This window comes from Mesoplodon bidens (genome assembly GCF_964165515.1).
Source record: "Mesoplodon bidens genome assembly, chromosome: 13".
Lineage (NCBI taxonomy): Eukaryota > Metazoa > Chordata > Mammalia > Artiodactyla > Ziphiidae > Mesoplodon > Mesoplodon bidens.
The window spans coordinates 29868329-29895652 of record NC_138169.1 but is presented as its reverse complement, the minus strand read 5'-3'; the positions used below and the strand labels follow the sequence as shown (position 1 = coordinate 29895652).

At 40.6% G+C, this 27324-nt stretch overlaps 1 protein-coding gene across 4 annotated transcripts in view; it reads right to left on the bottom strand.

The window, feature by feature from the left end:
* Nucleotides 1–27324, bottom strand: part of PIEZO2 (piezo type mechanosensitive ion channel component 2) — a gene marked incomplete at its 5' end in the record, with an annotated part of 353117 nt that overhangs the window by 118970 nt on the left and 206823 nt on the right. For all 4 annotated transcript variants that reach the window (XM_081252827.1, XM_081252829.1, XM_081252828.1 and 1 more), the window contains 2 exons: nucleotides 13085–13298; nucleotides 14559–14769. In XM_081252827.1, the coding sequence (XP_081108953.1) occupies nucleotides 13085–13298; nucleotides 14559–14769 (425 nt within the window). The remainder of the gene's footprint in view (nucleotides 1–13084; nucleotides 13299–14558; nucleotides 14770–27324) is intronic.

Sequence of the window (27324 nt, the reverse complement as noted above, 5' to 3'; positions counted from 1 at the left end):
GAGTGAACAGAGCCTAAGAGACCTGTGGGACACCACCCAGTAGAACAACAAATGCATTGTGAGGAGTCCCAGAAGGGGAAGAGAAAGGGAAAGGGGCAGAAAGAATATTTGAAGAAATAATGGCTGAAAATTTCCCAAAAGCGACAAAAGACATGAATCTTCAAGAAGCTTATAAACTCAAAAAGATGCCCACTGAGACAAATTATAATCAAACTACTGAAAGTCAAAGAAAGAATCTTGAAAGCAGAAACAGAGAAGCAATTTGTCACATACATGTAATCCTCAGTCAGATTATCAGCTAATTTCTCATCAGAAACTTTGGAGTCCAGAAGGCAGTGGCCTGATATATTCAAAGTACTAAAAGAAAACAGCTGTCAACCAGGAATTCTATATCTGGCAAAACCATCCTTCAACAATGCAGGAGAAATTAAGACATTCCCAGATAAACAAAAGTTGAGGGAGTTTATGACCACAAGATCTGCCCTGCAAGAAATGCTGAAGGGAGTCCTGCAAGTGAAATAAAAGGACACTAGACAGTAACATGAAGAAATAAAGACCTCAGTAAATGTAAGTACAAGGGCAATTATAAAAGCTAGTAGTATTGTAATTTTGGTTTTTAAATCCACTTTTTAAAATTTCTACATGATTTAAAAGGCAAATTCATTTAAAAAATTATTCTTTCAAGACCACATGGAACATTAACCAAAATAGACCACATTCTGGACTACAGAACAAATGATATTCTCTGACAACAACAGAATTAAATTAAATCCAAAGAGAAATATCTCTGAAAAATCCCCAAATGTTTGGAAACCAAATACATATATAAATAGCCAATGGATCAAGGAGGAAACTCAAATGGAAATTAAAACATATTTTGAACTGAATTAAAAATGAAACATACCATATCAAAATTTGTAGGATGCTACTAATGTAGTAGTTAAGTGGAAATTTAGACTTAAATTTAATTGTTTCTAAACACCTAGATTAGAAAAGAAGAGCTCAAATCTTCATTGAGCTCATTGAGCTCAAAGCTCAAATGACTTCAATTTCCTCCTTTAGAATAATGACAGAAAAGAGACATAAAAAGAAGAGTAAATTAAATCCAAAGTTTAATTTAATTTAATTAAGTCAAATAAACACAAAGGAAGAAGAGAAAGGAAATTAAATCTGAGCTGAAATCAATCAACAGAGAAAAACAAGGCCTAGTTCTTTGAGAAGATGATAAGTTGATAACCTTTAGCTGGACTGAACAGGAAAAAAATAAAGAAGGTACAAATTACTAATCTCTGGAATAAATTAAATAACATCGTTACTGATTCTACAGATATTCAAAAGGAAATAAGTAAATATTATTGACAACATTATGCCAATAAATTTGACATCTTCCATGCAAAGGCAAATTCCTTGAAAGACACAAACTACGAAAACTCATTCAAGTAGAAATAACCTGAGAAGTCTTATATTTATTAAAGAAATTGAATTTGTGCTTAAAAACTTTCCCATAAAGAAAACTTCAAGCTCATATAGTTTCACAAGTGAATTCTTTCAAAAACTTAAAGAAGAAATAATACAAATTCTAAAACAACTCTTCCAGATCACTGAAAAGCAGGAAATATTTGAAATACCTGAATCATTACTCCATACCAAAACCAATGACAACCCAATGAAAGAAAACTACTAGCCATTATCTATTATGAACACAGATGAGAGAATTCTAAACAAAATTTTATCAGTTCAAACTTAACAATATATAAAAAGGGTAATATCCCTTGACCAAATGAAATTTATCCTAGGAATACCAGGGTGGTTTAATAATCAAAAATCAATTCACCACATTAACAGACTAGAAAAGAATAAAAAAGATCTCAATAGATACAGAAAAAGCATTTGACAAAATTTAATATCAATTGTGGATTAAAACTCAGCAAACTAAGAATAGATGGGGATTTCTGTCAACCTAATAAAAAAAAACCTACGAAAAACCTATACCTATGAAAAACCTACTACCAATATCATATTTAATGATGAAAAACCAAAGACTTTTCCCCAAAGGGGAGAACATGACAGAATAACCATTCTTCCTTATTAATTCAACACTGAACTGGAGTTTTAGCAAGTGTGATAAGAAAAGTAAAAGATATCCAGATAGAAAAGAATGAAGGTAAACTATTTTTATTCATAGATGACATGGCCATCTATGTAGAAAACATGATGGAATCTATAAAAGATCTTGTAGAATCAATACACGTGTTTGGTATGGTGCCAGAATACAAGATCAGTATACAAAAATTAATTGTATTTTTATGTACTATGAGTAAAAATCAGAAATAAAAACTACCATTTACAAAGGCATTAAAATTATTAAATACTTAAGGGATAACTCTGACAACAGATGTGCAATACCTGTGATAAAAATTTAAAAGTACTGCTGAGAGAAATTTGAAAACCTAAATAAATGGAGAGATATACCATACTCATGTATCAGAAGACCTGATACTACCCAAACCGTCATACAGATTCAATACAATCCCAAACAAAATCCCAGCAGGCTTTGCTGTAGACATTGACAAAGTGATTTAAAATCCATATGGAAACATAAAGGGCTTAGAATAGCCTAAACAACTTCAAACATAAAAAAAAGAAAGACTAACATTACTTACGTTCAAGACTTATTACCAAGCTACAAGTAATCAAGAGAGTTACATAAAGATGAATAGATCAATGGTACAGAATAGTCTATATAAAAACCCAACCACATGCACATAGTCACTTGATTTTTAACAGGTGCAAAAGAAAGGACAGATATTTCAAAAAATGATTCTGAACTATTTGACATCAAAGACAAAACGAACTAAAACTTCTAGAAGAGAACAAAAAAGAAACCTCTGTGAATTTGGGCTTGGCAAATATTTCTTAACTACCACACCAGAAGCGTGATTCACAAAAGAACGACTATGAAGTGTACTTCATCAAAACTAAAGACTCAGCTCTTGCAAAGACACTAGTAAGAGAACAACAGTCCATAGACTGGGGAAATATTTGCAAAAACATATATCTGACAAATGATTTGTATCCTGATTTTCTAAACAACTCTCAGAACACAACTGTAAGAAAACAAAGATGATTTTTTAAAATGGGTAAAGTATTTTAACAGACACTTCATCAAAAAGATAAATGAGCATAAAATCAGCTCATGAAAAAATTCTCAGCCTCACTAGTCATTAGGGAAATGCATTAAATTAAAACCGCAATGAATTGCCTCTACACAACAATGAGAATGCCTGAAATTTAAGAAGACTGACTATACTAAGAGAGGATGAAAAAGAAATGAACCCTCACACTGCAACATGGCTAAATCTCAAAACAACTAGGCATAGGGAAAGAAATCAGACCTGCCTCCCACCGCAACCCAGGCTAATAATAATATCAACAATAATAATAACAATAGTAACATTAAAAAGTATATACTATATGATTCCATTTATATAAAATCCTAGAAAATGTAATCTAATCGAGTTAGAGATAGCCATCAATGGTTACCTGGGGATGGGATGGGAGGAGGCTGAGGGCAGGAGAGATTAAAAGGGGATGAGAAGGGACTTCCCTGGTGGTCCAGTGGTTAAGACACCACCTTCCCATGCAGGGGGTGCGGGTTCAATCCCTGGTTGGGGAACTAAGGTCCCACATGCCGTGGGGTGCGGCCAAAATTATTTTTTAATAAATAAATAATCTTTAAAGTTAACATATATAAAAAAAAAAGGGGGCGTGATGAGGAAACTCTTGGGATGGATGGGTGTGTTCATTACCTTGATCGTGGTGATGTTTCACAGGTATGTTTACATCAAAACTGATCAAATTGTATCCTTTAAATATATGCAGTTTATTTCATATCAATTATACCTCATGAAGGTTGTTAAGAAAAACAATTATACTACTTGCACCAAAAATGAGTAACTAGCAAGTTTATGAAAACCTTTGTCAAATTTTCTCAGAAAAAAGCTTCTTTAGAAGAAACTCTGAAGAGAAAAATCAACGCCTCTTGGTTCCCATTTCCAGAGCTAATCTCTTATCCTTGAGTCAGAGTTGCTTAGAACTAAAATGAAGATAACAACAGCTGAAGATACTGCATAAGTAACATTCTGAACTTCAGAAAGCCAAGCCGTTATGAGGTAACATCGTTCAGTATATTTATCCTCAAAATACTCTGCAAGTCAGCCAAATCGGCTTATCTACAGTGTAAAAAATTAATGAGGTGTTACTGCATTGAATTAAAATCCAGACCATGAATGAGAATCTTAGCTCTAATAAACAAGATGATCACACTTTCCAATAAACATTTGATAGCAGAATAATTGTTTTATTCCAAAATGCCCTTTCTCAAAAGATCACTTTAATTTTTCATCAGCTGTTATCTTAACTTGAAGGAATAGTCCTTCTTCCCACCACAAGAAATTCTACCATTTTTAATTTGCTATTAATTTTTAAGGTTGAAAGCACCTAAATGTACCATCCAGAGATAGTTTGTAATATGCTCATTAATACTAATCATTTGGAGCAAATTTAGAAAAAATACCACCGCCAACTATGCTTAATCTCTATTCCTCTTCATATTTTGATAGACTAAATGTAAAACGAGTCATTTTTTTACTTGGCAAGGTTCACTGGACCCCACTTTATCCCTGAGAGCAGGGACAGCACTTGGGCAGAAGGTCCTGACCTATGGTGACCTGTGCAGGTGAGCTGCTCTGCAGAAATGAAGGCTGCAGAATGAGCCTGACCTGTCAGGTCAGCTAGGGCACCCAGGTCCCACAGAGGACAGGGCGGATCCTCGCTGAAAACCAGACAGAGACCCTTCCTGGTAGACGCCCTCAACAGCAAAGGTGAGACACAGGTAGTCAAGGCTGGAATTCTGGAAGGCCAGGTTGGGAGGTTTCAGGTTCTGGTTGGACAGACGTCCAGTGCCAAGGGTCGTCTGCCTGGTGAGAGGCAGTAGCTGCTTTGTATACAATGCCAGGTGTCACCCTGGGATCCTGGGTCAACACCACACCCACTTACTGCCCCAGGTGACCATGAGGTTGTGGGGAATTGCCCAAACGGACTCAGGGGTTCAAGTATTTACTTTCTACCAATTTTCCATTTATCTGTGGAAAGTCAATTCATGTCTCTTGGTTCCTATTTTTTGCCTTTTAGATGAGCACAAATGAACTGGGTCTAACACCTGTCACTTAATCATAAGAATCTTTCCAAAAGGAAACCAAAAGTTTGGTTACTGTTACGTCACCTACCAAATGGATAAATTAAACAACCATTGATTACCTGGGGTGCCATTGTTAACAAAAAGAGAAAGTGTTAAGCAGTGGGTCCATTTACATTCTTTAGCATTAAGATGACCCGCTTGCCATTAATTATCCCCACACTGGACCGCTTTCAGATGAGGTTCTTGCCAACTGGCCTCCATTAAGAACCGTTTCGTCTTTCTGTGCTGTCTGTGTTACCAAAGCTCAGATGGCTCTAATGAGAGGCAACACCGTGGCCATCCTGGGTGAGGCTGCAAACACGCTTAAACAACGCGGATTAGACAGCCACTTACAAAGCCAACTGCAGTCAATGTCACCCAAGGGCTGACTGCCTTGTGTCACTTTCTAGAGGACCCACTGGCTTCTCCAAACTAGAAGCCAGAGACATACAGCATCGGGGCTGTTATGACTCCTGATATATTATTGACATTTTTATGACTAGTATAAAAATAGGATAAATATAATAAATACTACTGTACTTTTCATGTTTGTTTTTTCACATTTTCCTCATTTGTCACAGAATAGTTAAACAGTGATGCTGGAGTTTGAGGCTTTGCTTTTTCTCTCTTACATTGTTTTAACACTGGAATAAACATAGGTTTTTCCTTCACTAAACATAATGCATTTTCTTATCATGATTTATTGAAATAGGACGTGGAAAGGGCAACATCGGACAAATCGTTGTGTATTTATTTAATAGAAAATGCTGCCTCCATAGGGAATGACCCGAGAATCTCTCCCATTCCTTCCCACAATTCTCATTCATTTTCAAATTGCACAACTTAAGGTGAAAAAAGCAGCAAAACAACAAAATGAATTTGAGCAAAGAAATCCAACCCGTGACTCCTGTGACTGTTGTAGAGCAAGTTCAGAGTTGGAATGAAAGCCAGTAAGAGGTGATAAGACATGACTTAGAGGTTATTTAGTCACATACCATTTCAGTGCCCACTGCGAACAAACATTCACGACTCGGGGTGAGAAGTAAATGTACCGGCTCCATCATTCTCTATGTCATGATAAGAAAACAGTAGACGTTTGACTCTCCTGCCAAGCCCTCCACCCTGGCCCACCTGTATTGTCCAGATAATTGAAGGTGAGAAAACAAAGACCCTGCCTTTGGTCCAGGACTGTTTTTAGATGAGTTCACCTCAGAATTGCTTGCGGTGTCATCTTCACAAGGAAACAGTCAACAGTGAGCTGACAAACTGTTAAAACTGGCTTTTCGTGAAGTCATCGATGAGTAGACATTTGTTTACAGCATTCAGTGCATTCCTGCTCATGTTCAGGGACACTGCAGAGCAAGTCAGGTCCACCTGCCTTTGTCCCGTCCTCCACCCAGCACACCTCCCGCACTTTCGGTGCAGAAAACCCACAGGACACAAGCTGGCTGGGACTTGTGGCTTCATCAGTCTGGCCAACCTCACAAGGAGGAACACAGGTGAGGACTCTGAACACCAGCCCAACACCTTGATCCTTGCCTCCTTGCCTTCAAAATATAAGGTGTTTCCTGTCTACAGAAATTCCCCAGGAAACACAAAACCTTTGGAAGGGGCCACCCTTGGGACTAGCTAAGCCAAATTTTGTTTAGTCTGCCATTTTTCTTAGGGAGACCTGCCAGAGTAAGTTGGGATTGGGCTCTATTCCATTAAACAAAGTGTGTTGAGTGGTATGTTATCTGTCTTATATAAGTTATGTGGATTGGTTTTAAAGCTTTATTTTGCTGGATCAACTTCACAAGAAGGGGCACTACATTTTTTATGGTTATAACCATATAAAACCATACGCTCCAGCATTTCAGAATCCTACTTTCACTCCACCTTACCTTCCCATAGGTACGCTCATAACTATCAAAAAAGAGCCCTGAATTTTGTTTTGGAAAATATGGTCATGCCAGGTCCGTGCACAAACGGGAGGGAATCACTAACTCTCCTCCCCAGGCAGCCCTCCTCCCTGCCCTTCCTCCACATCCTCCTGGGTCTCCAGTTCACCCCGTCCATTGCTGGTCCCTGCCCACCTTCTCTACGTGCTTCCCTGGCTAGAATGATGGAGAAACTCCCCCCAGGTGCGGGTGGAGTTGGAAGGAAGCATATGATCTCTTGGGGCCCTTGGGCTGAAAGAAGACATCACTCTAGAAAAACACGAGCCCACAGAGGTGTGCCCCATGCAGGTGTGGGATTTGAGGTCACAACACCTGCATGCAGACCCGTGGAGTAGCATCGTGTGGACCCAGGACCGGGGAAATCTCCAGACCCTCCCACAGGGCAGAGCACTAACCAGCCCCGTGGAGGCTCCTTTACAACTGAGGAACCGTGGGTTTGCTTCTTGGTCATCATGAGTTTTACCTAAATTTACAAGTAACCTGGGTGCTCATTACAACGTCACTCAAGAGGGCAAAATGAGTAATCTTAATCTCCCTGGTCAGAAATCAGGGACTGACTACACTATAACATAGCTACACAATCAAACACAATCAACCACTTTGCAGGCTATGAAAATCACACTTTAGAAGAACATTTCATAACATGGGGAGATACAGAACTTGCATAAAGCAAGTTATAAAAGAGCATATGCATCACGATTCAAAGTTTGTTTTTAAAAAACACATATATGCATAGGAAAAATACTGGAAGAATACAGACCAAAGATGAACAGTATTTTGGGGAGTTAGGATTATATTTTTTTCAAGTGTTTTTCCTGATTCTTTATTATATTTTTCCAAATAATCACCAACAAGCATGTATTATACTAACGATAAATCAATTCAATATTTCTAAAAATATAGTTCTCACCAGAAAGCCTATTTGAAAGCTTACAAGAAGATAAAAACAACTTGGATTGTTTTGAGTAGAGCCACATGCGAACCTGGACACATGAGCTGGAGTCTCTGTGGTTATGAAATTTGGAATAAATGCCTACGCAAGATGACTTTTTTTTCCTGCTTGTTTCCAGTTTGTTTTCTTCCAACTCAGAATTCGTTGGTGGAAAGCAATGCATTGAAATTATGCCTTAAGAAAAAGCTATTGTTTAAAATATGTAAATTTTCAAGCTTTCAAGGGCTAAAAGGCAATGTCCTATTGTCACCAAGTAAATGGGGGGAAGACTCTACAATAAGGCAGTATATATACGTATATATGATACATATATACATGCACATACATGTATATATGTATATATATAAATGTGTGTATATTGCATTGCTTAGCTCAAACTATCTATCTGATAAGCAACCCAACTTCTAATGACTCTATGAGATTATAGCAATGAAGCTTTTAAACTTTTTCAAGGTAATTATCTTCAAAATGTCTATAATAACTTACAGTCATAATTTTGAGACAATCCAAATGCAAATAAATATGGTAAGTTGTTACACTATTAGGACTGCTATTATCCACACCATATGTTGGCAAGCCTGGTTCACCACCTGTTTGGATAGGACTTGTGAGCTAATAATGGTTTTTACATTTTTAAGTGGTTGAGAAAAATCAAAAGAAAAATAATATTTCATGAAATGTGAAAATAGTTTGAAATCCAAAGTTCGGTGTCCACGAAGTTTTGCTGGAACCCGGCCACACACATTCTTTAAAATCTCATCCAGAGCTGCTTTTGCAATGAAACAGCTTCTTGGAAGAATTACGGCAGAGACCGTAGGCCTGCAAAGTCAAAAATATTTACAGTACTAACTGATCCTGTACAGAAAAAGTGTTTTCAAAGTGGTTCTGAATATTCTTTGTATTTCCTATCATCAGTCTCTAGATAGCAGAAAAGATTCTTAAATTGGGGGGTGTGGGGAGACTAAGGCCCCACAGAAGATATTTACGTTGCCAACTAAACCATCCCTAAAAGTCAGCCCTTCCAAAAGTACAAAACTTTTTTCTACATGTGTTCAATAAACCAAAAATTAAATGTCTAGAAGAAACTGAAATATTCATTTAATCTAGAACTAATGTCTGTACTGAAATTTCGCATTTATTCACTCTTGCCTAAAATAAATATCATGTAAATCTGTACCACAAAAAGAGCTTCGCAGTTTCCCCCCAGCTTTATTGAGGTACAACTGACATGTGAAATTGTAATATATTTAAAGTGGATAGCGTGATGATTTGATATAAGTATACATTGTGAAATGTAGTACCTAAGTCAAGTTAACTAACAATCAGTCACCTCACAGTTACTTTTTCTTTTCCTTTCTTTTTTTTTTTTTTCTTGGTAAGAATGCTTAAGATCTACTCTCTTAGCAAATTTCAATACAGTGTTATTACAATACAGTGTGATTAACCTGCTGTTCATAGATCCTCAGAATTTACTAATCTTATACCTGAAAGTTTGTACCTTTTACCCACCCCTCCCTATTTCCCTCACACCCCAGCCCCTGGCAACCACCACTCCACTCTCTGTTTCTATAAGTTTGACTTTTGTTTAGATTCCACATATAGGGTGAGATCATACAGTATTTGTCTTTCTCTGTCTGACTTATTTCACTCAGCATAATGCCCTCCAGGTCCACCCACATTGTTGCAAATGGCAGGACTTCCTTCTTTTTTTATGGCCGAGTAATATTCCTTACATGTTTATACCAAGCTTTCTTTATCCATCAGTCCATCAATAAGCACCTAGGTTATTGTCTTGTCTCCTCCGTGTTCTGTGTCTATGTAACATTCTTCTCTTTTTAGACGGAATTATGCTTGTTACACCTCCAGGTTAAGCCAACTGGATTTAGAATTAGGTAGACTCTGTGTGTGTGTGTGTGTGTGTGTGTGTGTGTGTGTGTGTTGGGTATATCTTTTTTATCTGACTATAAGTGGTTTTAGGACTTGACTCACTTTTTTTTAGCATTGTACAGAGATAGCCACAAGCTAGCTTGTAAGTACTGTGAGTAAGGAGAGTGGGTCACACACACACATGTGCACACACTCCCCGCTTCTTCACATTTACTGTCACATGAAAACCATCTTAGGATCTCCTGGAAGATGGATGAAATCTCTATTGTCCGCGTGATAACATTATTCACGTTCCTTTAAAATGCAGATATCTCATTTCAACAAGAAGACGAAAAGCACCTGCACCACCTTGCTGGGCGCATGGAGAGAATCCTCACACTGTTCTCACCAAACCCACGATTCTCTCCTGCCACTTCTGTTCCCCTTTCTTTATTTCTGGAACTTTCCATTCTGGACTTTTCCACAGAAAAATCAAAGTTAAAATAGGACAATGGATAACCCCATGCCAACCACCTAGTTTAGATCATTTTATTTATTTTTCTCTCCTTCTCTTTCTAGCTCCCTCTGTGAGTCTGTGGGTCTCTCCCACAATGGTTGCTAAACCAGTAGGAAGTCGCAGACGTCCCTAAAGAATTCACCATGTATGTCCTAAATTAACATTTTCTTGGATATCCACATACAATCACACACCTAAGAATTAACAGGAATTCTATACTATCAGCTAATAACCAGTGACTATTGAAATTTCCCCATTTAACCTCAGAATGCCTCATAGAGATTTGTCATTGAACAAGGGTGTAATCCAGGGTCAGGCTTCCCATCTGTCTGTGAGGTATCCTCACTTCTCTTTAAACTAGAACAGTCCCTGCCCAACTCCATCCACATACATTTCTTTTTCAGGATGCTGATTTTTGAAGAGACCAGATTGTTTCCCTTACAGGTTGTACATTCTGGACTTTGATGATCACTTTCCTGTGGTGTCATTTATTTATTTATTTATTAATGTTTTTATTGGAGTATAATTGCTTTACAATGGTGTGTTCGTTTCTGCTTTATAACAAAGTGAATCAGTTATACATATACATATATCCCCATATATCTTCCCTCTTGCGTTTCCCTCCCTCCCACCCTCCCTATCCCACCCCTCTAGGTGGTCACAAAGCACCGAGCTGATCTCCCTGTGCTATGCGACTGCTTCCCACTAGCTATTTTACATTTGGTAGTGTACGTATGTCCATATATACACTACCACTCTCTCACTTTGTCCCAGCTTACCCTTCCCCCTCCCCATGTCCTCAAGTCTATTCTCTAGTAGGTCTGCATCTTTATTCCGGTCTTGCCCCTAGGTTCTTTATGACCTTTTTTTCTTTTTTTTTTAGATTCCAAATATATGTGTTAGCATACGGTATTTGTTTTTCTCTTTCTGACTTACTTCACTCTGTATGACAAACTCTAGGTCCATCCACCTCACCACACATAACTCAATTTTGTTTCTTTTTATGGCTGAGAAATATTCCATTGTATATAAGTCCCATATCTTCTTTATCCATTCATCTGTAGATGGACACTTAGGTTGCTTCCATGTCCTGGCTATTGTAAATAGAGCTGCAGTGAACATTGTGGTACATGACTCTTTTTGAATTATGGTTTTCTCAGGGTATATGCCCAGTAGCGGGATTGCTGGGTCATATGGTAGTTCTATTTTTAGTTTTTTAAGGAACCCCCATACTGTTCTCCATAGTGGCTGTGTCAATTTACATTCCCACCAACGGTGTATGAGGGTTCCCTTTTCTCCCTGTGGAGCCATTTAAATCATATTTCTATCCTTTATATTTTCTGTAAAGCGAAAGTTAGGTCTAAAGGTTTAACAATATGATGCCATATTCCCCACAATGCATCAAGCCTAGAAGTCTGAAATGTCAAGGGATCCCACCTTGGTAACGTTAGTTTGGATCAATTGGTTAAGGTGTTGACCACCATTGGAAAGGTCTTTTCCCTTTGTAATTGGCAAATAATAATCAGTGAGGTTATACTCCGTCATTGTTGCAAACAGCCTTCATCCCAGCAACCTCTTTAAGTCATGGTTTCAGTTTGTGAATAGATCTAAGTATTTCATTTAAAATTGATTGATAGGGCTTCCCTGGTGGCGCAGTGGTTGAGAGTCCGCCTGCCGATGCAGGGGACGCGGGTTCGTGCCCCGGTCCGGGAGGATCCCGCGTGCCGCGGAGCGGCTGGGCCCGTGAGCTGTGGCCGCTGGGCCTGCGCGTCTGGAGCCTGTGCTCCGCAACGGGAGAGGCCACAACAGTGAGAGGCCCGCGTACCACAAAAAAAAAAAAAAAAAAAAAAAAAAATTGATTGATAAATGGTAATTTTCTAATTCTAGTATTCCTTTCCCTTTCATTAGCTGGTGTCATCCTGTCAAGAAGAGTTTTCCCTCATTAACTGAGAATGGCCTGGAGTTCCTTCTAAAAAGTCGAAGTAAATGCTGGGTTCTTTACCTTTAATTCCCATTTCATAGTAAGAATTTGGGATAGTAATCACTGACAACTGAAGCAAATTAGATATTTCTCTCTCTGTCTCCCTGTCTCTCTCTCTCATACACACACACACATCATGGACTCATGCATTTTTACTTTTACATTTTTATAATCATTTAGTTCTTTTCGATGCTCAGTTTGTCCTCTGTTTGCCCTTAAGAGCTCCTTACAGCTGATGCTCTGACGTGTCCTTATTATCCTCTGCTGTAAAATGTTCTTCCTGGGTCTCTTTCCACGGCTGAGACCACGTGTCTGTCCTTTGCTACAAACAGCAGCTTCCCCTCCCCGCCGTGTCCCAGCAGCACCTCCATCTGAAGCGACACCTCCTCACTCTAGACAGTGTCGGCCAATACATTCAAGGCAGAGACAGTTTCCCCATCCTCGCCAAACCCTGGCTTGACACGTCAATGGGCATCCAGGAGGACCCCAGCAGATGCACAGTGCCCGGCGGAGTCATAAGGAGGCCCTCCCGAGGGCTCGCGGATTATCTTACTGAACTGTGAAATGTCTAGCAGTTGATTCCTCTTACCTGGCATAGTAGTCGTTGGGAGGGACTGCTTCTTGGAAGAACTGGAACTGGTACAAATACAGTCCAATCAAGTGTCCCGCAGTGAAAATAGCCAGCAGGACACAGAGACAGCTGAACAGCAAGGGGTCGAAGGTCCGGCACCAGGACCACCAGGTGCACAGACCCAAAAACACAAAGAAGTACACGGACGAGGTCAGAGAGGGCAGCACCATTCCTGAGGAGGGAGAAACGCTAGAGTGAGACACCGCGTAGACGCAGAAACCATGCGCCTCGCAGGAAACGTCACTATTGGCGATGACGTGAATTTCCTTCCTATGCTTTTAGTACAATTCATCACACTTCATTGATAAAATCAGAATTAATGCTATTCTTATTGTGAAAAAAAAGTCACATGTAAAGTGCAATTTGTAAATATGGGGAAATACCAGATGATGAAGAAACCCTACCTGTGGCATTGGGGCCCCGCAAACATCCACTTTTCATACCAGTAGAATTTAGCTTATTTACTTGCCTGTTTCCATCTATCTACTCTCCCCCAATTCTTCAGGAATACTGTATGTGCACTCTAACTTTCCCCAATAAATTTTTAAAAATAATGATTTGCTTTTGTTTGTTTGTTAACTAGGATTCGTAATACTACATTCTGTGGCAGCTAAAGTCTCACTACACCTTTGCCCTGCCTGATGAAATTCGATTTGCACTATCACTAATGAGGGAAATGTAAAACGAGGTAATTCCTTTACAGGTATTTTAAAACTTTGGGGGGAGCAATGACTTCCCATCAAAATCCTGAGTTACATTTCTTGAGAAATACTATTCACTTTTCCATTTTTTAACTTTCCTATGGAAAAACAGTTAAATTGTTTCATCTCATGAAATTTCACTGAAGCAGGATGGAATAAAGTTCACAGTACCTCTGGGGCAACGGGGAAGGGGGCAAAGATGGAGATAATGTTTTTATGGAACAAGCAGCCCTCAGCCAACAGCGAGAGGAAGTGAGCGTCTGTGCTGGAAGATTACAATCTAACTCTGGAAGAAAAATAGTCTATCCTGGAGAGTTACATTAAGATTGCTAATGACTCAATGTAAACAGAAAAGCTTTCAGAAGCACATGTGCAGCTCTGGTCGGGACCATGAAAACTGTCCCTTGTCCCAGATCACCACTCACAGGCTCTGAGGGAGGACAACAGTTGTCCAGATCGTCACGTAGAAAATGATGTCACCTAACAGCTATGGAAGAAGACTGCTTTACAGAAGTTAATAGCAACCATCTAAAAACATAAAACCTAGATCTGAACGGGAAAAGCTACATGTGCGTGTTTGGTTTGTACATGTGGCCAATTTTACAAAAGCTACAGCTACGATTTTGGTGCCACGGAACAGAACTGCTTCCTTCTTCGTTTTCTCTTCAACCCTTCCTTTCATTACTCGCCAGCTCCCTCCTTGTGGTCCACCAGGAGTTGGAGACCCTCACCTGATGAACCCAGTAAAATCGTCACAACAACCTTCCCCGCGGTGGTTATCATGTTGCCAATGAACTCCTTAAGCTTGGAAGCCACAGAGGCCAGCCTGCGGAAGAGTTTTAATCTCGTGCTTTCTTCCAAATCGCCTTCAACACCATCTCTTTCCTCTAAATCCTCTTCATAGATCAGCGCCTCTTCTGGGTCTATTTTTTCTCCTCCAGCCTAAATAAATGAAAAACAGAAAACACTGCAGTCCAGAACTCTGCCTGTCCACCCAACAGATTATATGGTTTGCAATATAAGGGCCAGTCAATGAGGTGAATTTCACAAATCAGGAAAAAATGCAGACAACCACTCAACCACGTTAAGCACCCCCAGGTCTCCAGTGGTCCCTGTGTAAAGCCCAAGGAACTTTGATCTTTCCTGAAAAAGTAAACAGGAAGCATCGCTAATCATAGGGTCCCTAACGGCATTTCATCTTACCTACATGAGCTCATTTTTTAAAGGCAGAAGAAGAAAGTGTCTATTCAATGTTAGCTGCTTATGGTTCCTCAAATTTACCGAGTTTGCCACCAAGGTGATGGGAAGTTTGATGAATGTGTCCACGGCTTAAACGGAAAGGATGAGCCAAATCGGCGCTTAGGAAATCCCTTTTCTTTCTGGAGTTTATCTTTGCTCACTATTTTAGTATTTCCTGCCCGTGGGAGGATGAGTGGTCCCAGCTACTTGGCTAAATAAACAGTCGCTTCCTATCTTATCCTTTTAGAGAATCGTGCACCAGTCCAATCCCAGGCCGTTCAGGACCTCAGGACCATCACTAGAGATTCAGGGAGGAAACACATGTACAGCACATACACATACTTCCATGGATTATTTTTTTTTAAACATCTTAATTGGAGTATTATTGCTTTACAATGGTGTGCTAGTTTCTGCTTTATAACAAAGTGAAATCAGTCATACATATACATATGTCCCCATATCTCCTCCCTCCTGCATCTCCCTCCCTCCCACACTCCCCATCCCACCCCTCTAGGTGGTCACGAAGCACCGAGCTGATCTCCCTGTGCTATGCGGCCGCTTCCCCATAGCTATTCATTTTACGTTTGGTAGCGTATATATGTCCATGCCACTCTCTCACTTTGTCCCAGCTTACCCTTCCCCCTCCCCATGGGTTATTTTAAACTGGGTATCCTGTGGGGTCTTTTTATTTGTTTTGTTTTTAAAGAATACATAAGAGGGGCTTCCCTGGTGGCACAGTGGTTGAGAGTCCGCCTGCCGATGCAGGGGACACGGGTTCGTGCCCCGGTCTGAGAGGATCCCACATGCTGTGGAGCGGCTGGGCCCGTGAGTCATGGCCGCTGAGCCTGCACATCCAGAGCCTGTGCTCTGCAACAGGAGAGGCCACAACAGTGAGAGGCCCGCGTACCACACAAAAAAAAGAATACATAAGAATTTTTTGGCTAATTACAATCTTATCCTGGAAGGATTAGATTTTTTTAAAGGAATTATAAATATAAACCATCACCTTAAGACAAAAGGAGCCGGTTTTAGATGCATGAAGCTTTGTTTGCATTCACCCCAGGCTGACAGGCTTCATCCTGAAAAGACCGCAGCTGTCTGCAGAGCCAGAAGGATCTCTAAGCCCAGATCAGACATGGAGTCAAGGCTTAGAGAATAGAGCCTGGCTGCTCCATTTTCCCATTTTAAATGTTCTTTCTTTTAAAAATTTTTTTATTGAATGAAAGATTCTTCAAATTCTATAGTGCTTTACAACTTTCAAAAGTTTCACACACATGATTTCATATAATTCCATAACAAGCCTTTCCCCCCCACCCCTATATTGCCCCTCCCCCCTTCCCTCTCCCCACTGGTAACCACTAGTTTGTTCTCTATATGTGTTTGTCTGCTTCTTTTTGTTTTATTCACTGGTTTGTCATATGTTTTAGATTCCACATATAAATGATAACACACAGTACTTATCTTTCTCTGTCTAACTTATTTCACCTAGCATAATACCCTTCAAGTCCATCCATAGTACTGCAAACGGCATTATTTCATTCTTTTTATGGCTGAGTAGTATTCCATTGTATGTATGTATGTATGTGTATGTGTGTGTATATATATATATATATATATATATACCACATCTTCTTTATCCATTCATCTGTCAATGGGCATTTAGGTTGCTTCCATACCTTGGCTATTGTAAATAATGCTGCTATGAACATTGGGGTGTATGTATCTTTTCGAATTAGTGTTTTTGGTTTTTTCATATATATATATATATATATATATACTTTCTCGATACACTTAGTTCAATCAGATATTACATAATATTCACTGCTGGTGTCTCAAGCTCCATCTGTGCCCCAGCTCACTGGAGGAAGCCAGGCACAGGAGACGGGTACACAGCTCGGTAAGTGCTGTTTGCCCAGGTGGGTACAGACCACTTGGGACTTACGTTGGCTGTCGATGAAGCCAAGGCTACAGGATGCACCCCCTCCCCTACGTACATACACACACACACACCACACACATACGTACACACACCACATACACAATCCACATACACAACACACACATACATATACCCACACAATACACACACGCATACAGAGACACACAGAGACACAGAGACACAATACACACATAACACATGCATACATATACAAAGACACAGAGATACACACATACACAGAGACACACACACGACACACATATACACACACAATACACATACATATACAAAGACACACAGAGACACACACATACCTACACACAACACAGACACACACATACACACACAGGGATTTAATCCCAGGCAATTCAAGTTCATATACCCAAAATGGGTTTTGCATTCTACTGTATTCCATCACAGCACATTTGTACTTTTTCTGGAAGGAGAAAGAATGTTTCAGGTTTATGCATTAAGGTTTTTCTATCTGTTCAGAGCTCAGTATGTACCAGTGTCGCCAGTAAGAGATAGAGCCCCACACATGTAAACAAGTAAATAAATTAACGACTAATTACCTCACAGCAATAAATGCTATTCTGAGAATTAAAATAGGGTGATGTGATTGCGAGTGTCAGGGCAGCTATTTTAGATTCTGAGGTCAGGGAGAGCCTCTCTGAGGAGGTGACATGGCAGCTGAGATCTGAATGTCACAGAGTCACCAGCCATGTGAAAATTCTAGGCCAGAGCCTTCCAGGCAGCGGGAAGGGCTGGCTGAGCCTCCATGGTGTGTCCCCAGACCCACTCCCTCCTCCCCTTCCTCCTCGTTGTCACCAGATACCCCTACGTCCCACCTCACAGAGACAAGAGGGCTGAGCCCCAGCCAGTGCATCAGCCCACCCCCTGCAGCCCACCTGTGGGCAGGTGCTCATGGCCCCCTCCTGGGACGGTGGATGAGCTGCAGGTGCTGGGGCACATGGGAGAAGGACAGCCCACCACCCTCCCCTGCCCCGCATCACCCACGTTTGGGAGTTTCAAAGTGAAAGTCTCCAAGAGTTGGCTGGATGCACGGTGGCACGTCTCCGACACTTGAACCCGCTCTAACAGGACTCTGATAACCAACCACTCCACCCAATGAGGGGAACAACAGGATCTGTTTTGCAGGGTGACTCCAGTGGCTGCAGGGGGAGGGCAGGGGGACCCCGAAGCCAGGAGGCTGTTCTGATGGAGGAGGGGGCAGGGTATGGAGCTGAGGAGCCTTCGTGTCTTGGCCGAATGTCTTGGAGGTCGAGTCAGCAGAACTGATTGGTAAATTTCACGTGGAAGGAGGAGGGGTGGAGGAGAATCAGAGGTAGTTCCTGTGCTGTTGTTGTCTTTGCTGATGAGATCAGGACAACCAGGAGTGGAGCAGGTGGGGGAACCCAGTTCTGAGATAAAGGTGTCACGGGGGCAGCTAGTGTAGGATTCTACCTGAGGTTCACTGCCAAAGTCAGGTGTCTGATGAGGTGACCTGGAGAGAACACAGAGGTGCCCACCTGTCGGAGCTGCCACACCTGGGACCAGTCTGTCTCTCCAACCTTATCCTCATCTCTTGGCCCAGAAACATCACATGCAGGGAACCACATGGAGAACCCGGAATCCACAGGTTCTTTGCCTTGGGATGTGCTGTCCCCACCCCATGGGAGCCCTTGCCCAGTGTCCAAGGCCCCGGCTCCCAGGCCAACCTTCCTTCAGCTTCTCCAACTCCCAAAGCTGAGTTGCTGTGGGGACCAAGCTGAGTTGCTGTGTGTGCTATGGCACTCACAGCGCCTTCCACATGGGGCATCTGTTGCTTAATACCTCCCGCACAACAGGTGGGTGACACACTAAAAATCCCTCCCTGAGGAAGGAAGTTTGTCCAAAACCTTCAGTTCCCATACTTGAACAAGGTGACAGAGAGAGAGAACACAGGTAGAGGCGCCTGGTCCCAGTCAGAAACACACTCCTAACTTTCATAATAAATGACTTATTGCTCAGTTATGGAATTGCTGCGGATGTAGATTAAATCAAATAGAAATCGCTGGTCAAGAACCTTCGTGAGCTTAGACAAATGCATTTCCCTGACCTCTCTTGAGCGGGACTGGGGCCCCTGTGATTTATATAAACATACCAGCGTACTTGAGGTTTTCCAGCATTTTTGTACTGGAATCCCTGGGGCTTTCAGTTAAAAAACACTTTTTAAACCTGCCAAGCTGAGAGGGAGCCGAAAGTGAGCCCCTACCGTCCAGCCCAGTGCCAGAACTGCCATTAGCCACATCAGGCTGGCTTGGGAACAGGCTGGCTTTGTCCCCAAAACAATCCATATGTGCAGTGTAAACCCCGACACCCTGGAAGCACCTCAGCTCACCCTAGCGTATTTACCAACGAACAGCCTTAGTTGCTGGAGTTGTCATCTGTCCCCGTGCCAGAACCCAACTTGGTTCTGGCCTTGGAGCTAAGAAGGAGTAGTTGTAAATAAAGATTTATCCCCCTGGTTCCTGAGCTCTCTTAGTAATGAAAGACAAAGAGGCCCTTTATAGTTTAAAAAGCCAAATAAAATATTACATATCAGTGTTGCCCAGGTCAAAGTCTACAACTTATCTGAAGAATTGTAAGTGCTTTAATGCATCTTCTTTAAAAGCCCCTGACTTCGAAACACACCAAATGTACTAAGGTAGCATCTCATTTCACATGAGGATGCTCCAAGTGCTAGAGTCAACTGTGTGAGAGGCCATGGTTCCCTGAGCCTGGACAGGGCCTCCGAGTCTCACCCCACCACTGTGTCCCACCCTGCAGCCCCACCCCAGCAGTCACAGCGTTAGCTGTTATTCCCACTCAATTCTGGACCAGGAAGACACCATCAATTACTTTCAGTAGAACCCAAACATCATGTTTCCTTATCCCCAAGCACTAAACGATTCAACCTGGGTTGGACTAAACCCCAAGAATCACCTGGGAATCTTTAGGAGGACAGATTACCAAGCTCCACCTCAAACTTCCTACATCAGAAATTCTGGAAGTGAATCCCAGGAATCTGTCTGATTAAAGAGCTGCACAAGGTGATTTGGAAGCAACCAGCCTGGAATCCATGCCCTTGCTGACATCTGCAACCTTGGACCAACTCATCCTACCTGAAAATACTGTGTTTGAGTCGTATGCTAGGCAGACTCCCTTACTTGGAAAATATATTGAAATAATTTATCTGTGGAATCTCTTTCTGATTTCAGCCAACCTTTAGAGGTTAGACCAGAGATTCTCATGCCATGGAATCCATTTTCCTCTTCCTCTTGGGTAAAACCAAGCTATTAAAAACATTTCGATGGGAGGGTATCAGAATCACAGATAATGAGCCAAAAGATCCTGGAGTCAAAGGGAACATTTTTCTAAGATGTCAGAGTTGTTTAGTTAACAAGTTATCACACAGAGTGGGTTCATCTCAACAGAAGAGCCCAAGGAAGGAACAGGCCATGATGTGAGTCATCGCAGAAGAGGAACAAGTCTCATCCATAGTGTCCTCGTGGACACAAGCAGCCAGGTAGAGCACGGGAGCCGTGCTGGTGTGGGGTCACGTGTGTTACGTAAGCCTAACGTGACAGCGTCGCACAGACAAAGCCAATATTTTATTCTGTTTCTGCACTTGTTTTAGGAAGATTATTTTTCCAAACGTATAAGAGCAGTTAAATCGTTCCCTGTTCCATTTGGAAAAGTGAGTATAGAGATGTATGCTTTCAACCACCTCCTACAGAGTAACAAAAGTTTAATAAGGGACAGGCAAAGACACACTGAATTAGCAGGCAGTGACCCGCTGGGTGAGCCAGGCCTGCAGGCCTGCGGAGCTTTAATAAAACCAGGTCTGGTACCACTATATGTTTGCCTGCCTCCCAGAGATTCTGACCGAATGGGTCTGGGATGGGCCCTGCACCTGGACCTTTACAAGTTCCCAGGTCAAAGGCAGTTTAAGGTGGTGGCGAAGGAGGAGCCTGAACTCACCTCCTTCCGTGGACACGACAAATATGCAGCTACACACGGATCAATTCCCCCTGCAAAGAACCTGAGAACTACCTGAACACCTGGTCCCCAACAGAGGATAGAAAGGGCCACACCCAGACAGGCAGGGGGGGCATGTGGTCTCACTCACACTAGAGCCAGTGAAATGGCAGCAGTGTGACACGTACTGAGACTGTATGTAAAGGAGAGTCATTCATAAATCCAAAGGCATCAGCTGGAGGGGTGGGGGATGGTGGAAACACTCCCCAGAGACAGAGGTGCCATTGTGCTCCCCACTTAACCTGCCGGAGCAGGCAGGTGAGCTCGGACACAGGGTTGAGCAATTGTAGCACTACCCCGCTGACCTGCTGAAGCCGGAGAGCTCCAGTGGCTGAGGTGGCTGGGCATGAGTGGTCTTGGCATCCTCCCACCCCTGCCCTAAAGCTGACACACGCACACAGACAGGGCACTCTCCTCTGCATTGCTGAAGCTGTGGGCACACAGTCAAGTCATTTTCCCACTGCCTTCCCAAAGCAGAGGACCAAGCCTGGTCCCCACACTCTCCAGCTGAAGCCAGCAGGAGCATACAGTCCAGATAGAGACACAACTTGATTGCCTGGCCCTGGTGGCCAGTGGGGCTGGAGACCCTGAGCTCCATGGCACTGGAGCAATTGGAAAGAGAGCTCTTGTCAGGCCACCATCCCCAGGGCACTGCACATATAGCAGGCAAACACAACCCCTGGCTTCCTTTGAAAAAGGCCCATTCATGGAACCTGGAGCCTCAGGTTTCTTTTGCACCTAGAGGCTAAGGAAGGGTTCCCAGGGAAGTAAGCAGGATGACAACATCCTCATACCCCCTTGGCCTCACTACAGCTCAATGAGACTTCCCAGGAAGGAGCTTGTGCACTCCTCAAGAGTCCCGATATTTGCAACTGTTGCCCAGAGGACACATCCAGATCTCCACATCTGGAGAACAGCAGGGATTACAATTGTGGCCCCATAGGACTGTATATATCTGCATACTTTAGAAGCTGTTGCCTAAGAGACTGGCTTCCAATCAGCCTAAGTGCTAAATGAGAGTCCTCCCCTCAGAACACTGACAGGTCCTGACACACCCTCAACAACAGGGCCATATCAAGAACTACAAAGATTCGGGAGACCACCAAGAGCTAAGGCAGGGTTGAACAAGAAGGATCATCCCTACGCAAGGCCACACCTTCAAGACTGAGAGGCAGCAGTTTTGCCTACTACATAGAAATAGTCAGCAAAATGAAGAAAAGGCAAGAGAAAACCTCAGAAAAAGACCTGAATGATATGGAGATAAGTAATCGACCTGATAAAGAACTGAAAGTAACGGTCATAAAGATGCTCTCTGACCTCAGGAGAAGAATGGAGGAATACAGTGAGAACTTCAACAAAGAGCTGAATATATAAAAAAAAAGAACCAATCCGTGCTGAAGAATACAATAACGGAAATGAAAAATACATGAGAAGGAATCAAAAGCAGATTCGATGACAGAGAAGAACAGATTGGCAATCTGGAAGACAGGGTAGTGGAAATCATCCAATCAGAAGAACAAAAAGAAAAAAAACTTTTTTAATGAGGATAGTCTAAGGGGCATCTGGGACAACATCAAGTGTACTAACATTTACATTATAGGGGTCCCAGAAGGAGAGGAGAGAGAAAAAGGGGCAGAGAACTTATCTGAAGAAATAATGGCCGAAAACTTCCCAAACCTGGGAAAGGAAACAGACACCCATGTCTAGAAAGTGCACAGTCCCAAACAAGATGAACCCAACAAGATCCACACTAAGACACATTATAATCAAAATGTCAAAAGTAAAGATAAAGAGAGAATTTTAAAAGCAGCAAGAGAAAAACAACTGGTTACATATAAAGGAACCCCTATAAGACTACTGGTGAATATTTCAGCAGAAACTTTGCAGACCAGAAGGGAGCAGCATGATACATTCAAAGGGCTGAAAATAAAAAACACAACCAAGATTACTCTATCCAGCAAGGTTATCACTCAGAAGTGAAGGAGACATAAAGGGTTTCTCAGACAAGCAAAAACGAAAGGAGTTCATCACTAAACCAACCTTACAAGGTATGTTAAGCGGTGATTTTCAACCTGAAAAGTAAAGGCCTTAACTAGAAATAAGAAAACATGTGAAAGAGAAAAGTCTCTCTGGTAAAGGCAAACATATAGTAAAGTTAGTGGATGAAACACTTCTAAAGCTATTATGAAGGTTAAAAGGCAAAAGTAGTAAAATCAACTGTAACTACAATAAGTATTTAAGGAATACACAAAATAAAAAGATGTAAAATATAACATAAAAAGCATAAAATGTGGAGAGGGGAGTAAAAATGTAGTGCTTTCAGAATGTATTCAAACCTAAGTGACTATCCACTTAAAATAGATTGTTTTATACAGATTATTATATGTGAGCCTCATGGAAACAAAAACCCAAAACCTTTAAATAGATAGACAAAAAATAAAGGGAAAGGAATCCAAACATAACACTAAAGAAAATCATAAAACCAGAAGTGAAGAGAACAAGAGAAGAAAGGAACAGAGAAGGTTTACCAAAGGAAAAAAATAATATGAGAAAACAACAAACAAAATGGCAGAACATACCTATCAATAATTATTTTAAATGTGAATGGTCTAAATTCTCCAATCAAAAGATACAGGGTGGCTGTATGGATATAAAAACAAGAGACTCACTTCAGATCTAAAGACATGCACTGGCAGAAAGTGAAGGGATAGAAAAAGATATTTCATGCAAATGGAAATTTTTTAAAAAGCTGGAGTAGCAATATTTAGATAAAATACACTTTAAAACAGAGACTGTAAAAAAGATGAAGAAGAGCATTACATAATGATAAAGGGATCAATACAACAAGAGGATATAACATTTGTAAACATGCACCCAACAAAGGATCATGTAAATTTATAAAGCAAATATTAACTGACATAAAGGAAGAAATGAACAGTAATATAGTAATAGTAGGGGACTTTAATACCTCATTTGCCTCAATGGATAGATCATCCAGACAGAAAATCAATGACACATTATGCCAGCTGGAAAATAGATATATACAGAACATTCCATCCAAAACTGCAGAAAACATATTATTTTCAAGTGCACATGGAACTTTCCCCAGGATAGATCACATGCTAGATCAAAAAATAAGTCTCAATAGATTTAAGAAGACTGAAATCATATCAAGCATCTTTTCCAACCACAAAGGTAAGAAACTGGAAGTCAATTTTGAGAAGAAAACTGGAAAAAACACAGAACGCATGGAGACTAAACAACATATTACTAAGCAATCACTGGGTCAATGAAGAAATGAAGAGGAGATTAAAAAAAATACCTGAGACAAATGAAAATGAAAACAATTTTCCAAAATCTGTGGGACACAACAAAAGCCGTTCTAAAAGGGAAGTTCATAGTGATACAGGACTACCCTGGGAAACAAGAAAAATCTCAATTAAACAAATTAACCTCACACCTGAAGAAACTAAAAAGAGAAGAACAAACAAAACCCAAAGTTAGTAGAATGAAGAAAATAATAAAGATCAGAATGGAAATAAATGAAATAGAATCTAAAAAACAATAGAAACAATCAGTGAAACCAAGAGCTGGTTCTCTGACAAGATAAAGACAAGTACTAAATCTTTAGCCAGTCTCACCAAGAAAAAAAGAGAGCGGGCCTAAATAAATAAAATCATAAATGAAAGAGGAGATGTTACCACAGAAATACAGAGGATCATAAGAGACCACTATGAACAATTACATGCCAACAAATTGGACAACTTAGAAGAAATGGATAAATTCTTAGAAACACATAACCTTCCAAAACTGAATCATGAAGAAACAGACAATCTAAAAAGACCAAATAATAGTAATGAAACTGATTAGTAATTAAAAATCTTCCAACAAACAAAAGTCCAGGACCAAAGAGCTTCACAGAGGAAATCTATCAAACACTTGAAGAAGAGTTAATACCTATGTTTCTCAAACTATTCCAAAACACTGATGAGGAGTGAATGCTTCCAATCTCATTTTACAAGGCCAGCATTACTCTGATACCAAAACCAGACAAAGAGGCCCCAAGAAAAAATTAGAGGCCAATATCTCCAATGAACATAGATGCAAAAATATTCAATAAAATATTAGCAAACCAAATCCAACAATACAGTAAAAGGATTACACACCATGATCAAGTAAGTTTTATTCCAGAAATGCAAGGATGGTTCAACATCCACAGATCAATCAACAAAGAATAAAAATCATATGATCATCTCAATAGATACAGAAAAAGCACTCAACACAACTCAACGTCTGTTTACAGTGAAAACTCTCAACAAAGTGGGTATAGAGAAAACATACCTCAACATAACAAAGGCCACATATGACAAACCCACAGCTAGCATCATACTCAACAGTGAAAAGCTGAAAGCTTTTCCTCTAAGATCAGGAACAGGATAAGGATGCCCACTCTCATCACTTTTTTTACACACAGTGTTGAAAGTCCTAGCCACAGCAATTAGGCAAGAAAAAAATAAAAGACATCCAAATTAAAAAGAAGTAAAACTGGCACTATTCACCCATGGCATGATACTATATATAGAAAACCCTAAAGACTCCACCAAAAAACTATCAGTACTAATAAACAAATTAAGCAAAGTTTCAGTATACGAAATTAATATACAGAAATTGGTTGCATTTCTATACACTAATAACAAACTATGAGAAAGAGAAATTAAGAAAGCAATCCCATTTACAACTGCATCAAAAAGAATAAAATACCTAGGAATAAATTTAACCAAGGAGGTTAAAGACTTGTACTCTGAAAACTATAAGACACTGATGAAAGAAATTGAAGATGACACAAATAAATGGAAAGATATACTGTGCTCAAGGGTTGGAAGTATTAGTATTGTTAAAATGTCCATACTACCCAGAGCAATATACAGATTCAATGCAATCCTTACCAAGTAGCAATGGCATTTTTTACAGAACTAGAACAAAGAATCCTAAAACTTTTATGGAACCACAAAAGACCCCAAATAGCCAAAATAATCTTGAGAAAGAACAAAGCCAGAGGTATCATGCTCCCTGATTTCAAACTATATTATAAAGCTAGAGAAATCAAAACAGTATGGTACTGGCACAAAAACATACACATAGATCAATGGAACACAATAGAGAGCCCAGAAATAAACCCACCCATTTATGGTCAATTAATCTATGACAAGGGAGACAAGAATATACAATGGAGAAAAGACAGTCTCTTCAATAAGTGGTGTTGAGAAAACTGGACAGTTACATGCAAAAGAATGAAACTGGACTACTCTCACACAATATGCAAAAATAAATTCAAAATGAGTTAAAGACTCATCCCACCCTAGACCTGGCACAGTGCTCCAAGCAGAGATCAGGCTCCGTAAAAAAGTTCTGATTGGAGTTAGGAAGAGACAGATGGATGGGAGGATGGGAAAGGAAAGTGGTGGATTCCAGGGTAGGTACGGCACTGCTCAACCTTTTGACATTTTAATAATAAAGACATGCATTTTCTTTGCATCTTAATTCATCACAAGTAATTATTTGGGTCCTGAACCTTTCAGGACACTTTTGGCAACAGGAAGGGTCTGTGAGCCCTTAGAACTGTGGCTTTTGTCATCACTCCCTGAATTCTTCATTTCTAGAGGGAGCACAGCAGTCAGAAGAGCAAAATTTAGCTGGTTCTCATAAAAGAAAACAGGTGGTTCAGGGTCAGTAATAATCTCTGTAACCAAAGACAAACAGAGATGGATGACCGTGTCTTTGTGCTTGAAAGCCAGGATCTAGAAAATGTAAAGCAAGTGACTCTGGACTGGATGTCAGGTGGGAACTGAGCAGATGCCTAATTAAAAGGTGACAATAAAGAGATTGATTTCTTCCATTCTTTGTTTCTTGCTCTTAAAAAAATAGTAACTTGAGCTTCAAAGTTGAAGCTTGACGTGCAGCCCAGGTGGCCGTTTTCTGTGCCAGATGTTACAGTAGACTAATGAACGTTAGGTATTAGAAAGGAGGGTGCAGATTTGAGGCTCCGAAGGAATTTCCAAATAACATTATCGGGACCTAAATGTTACATCACTGAATTTTTAATGGATGGGCAATGATTTATACTGGAATATTCTTTATATCCTTCGTGTTTGATTTGTCAGACTATTTAGAAGATGCCTCTTGAAGCAGACTAAGTTGAGACTAAAATTCCTATTTGAATAAAGATTTAATTTATCATAAATTTAATTCAATAGTATATT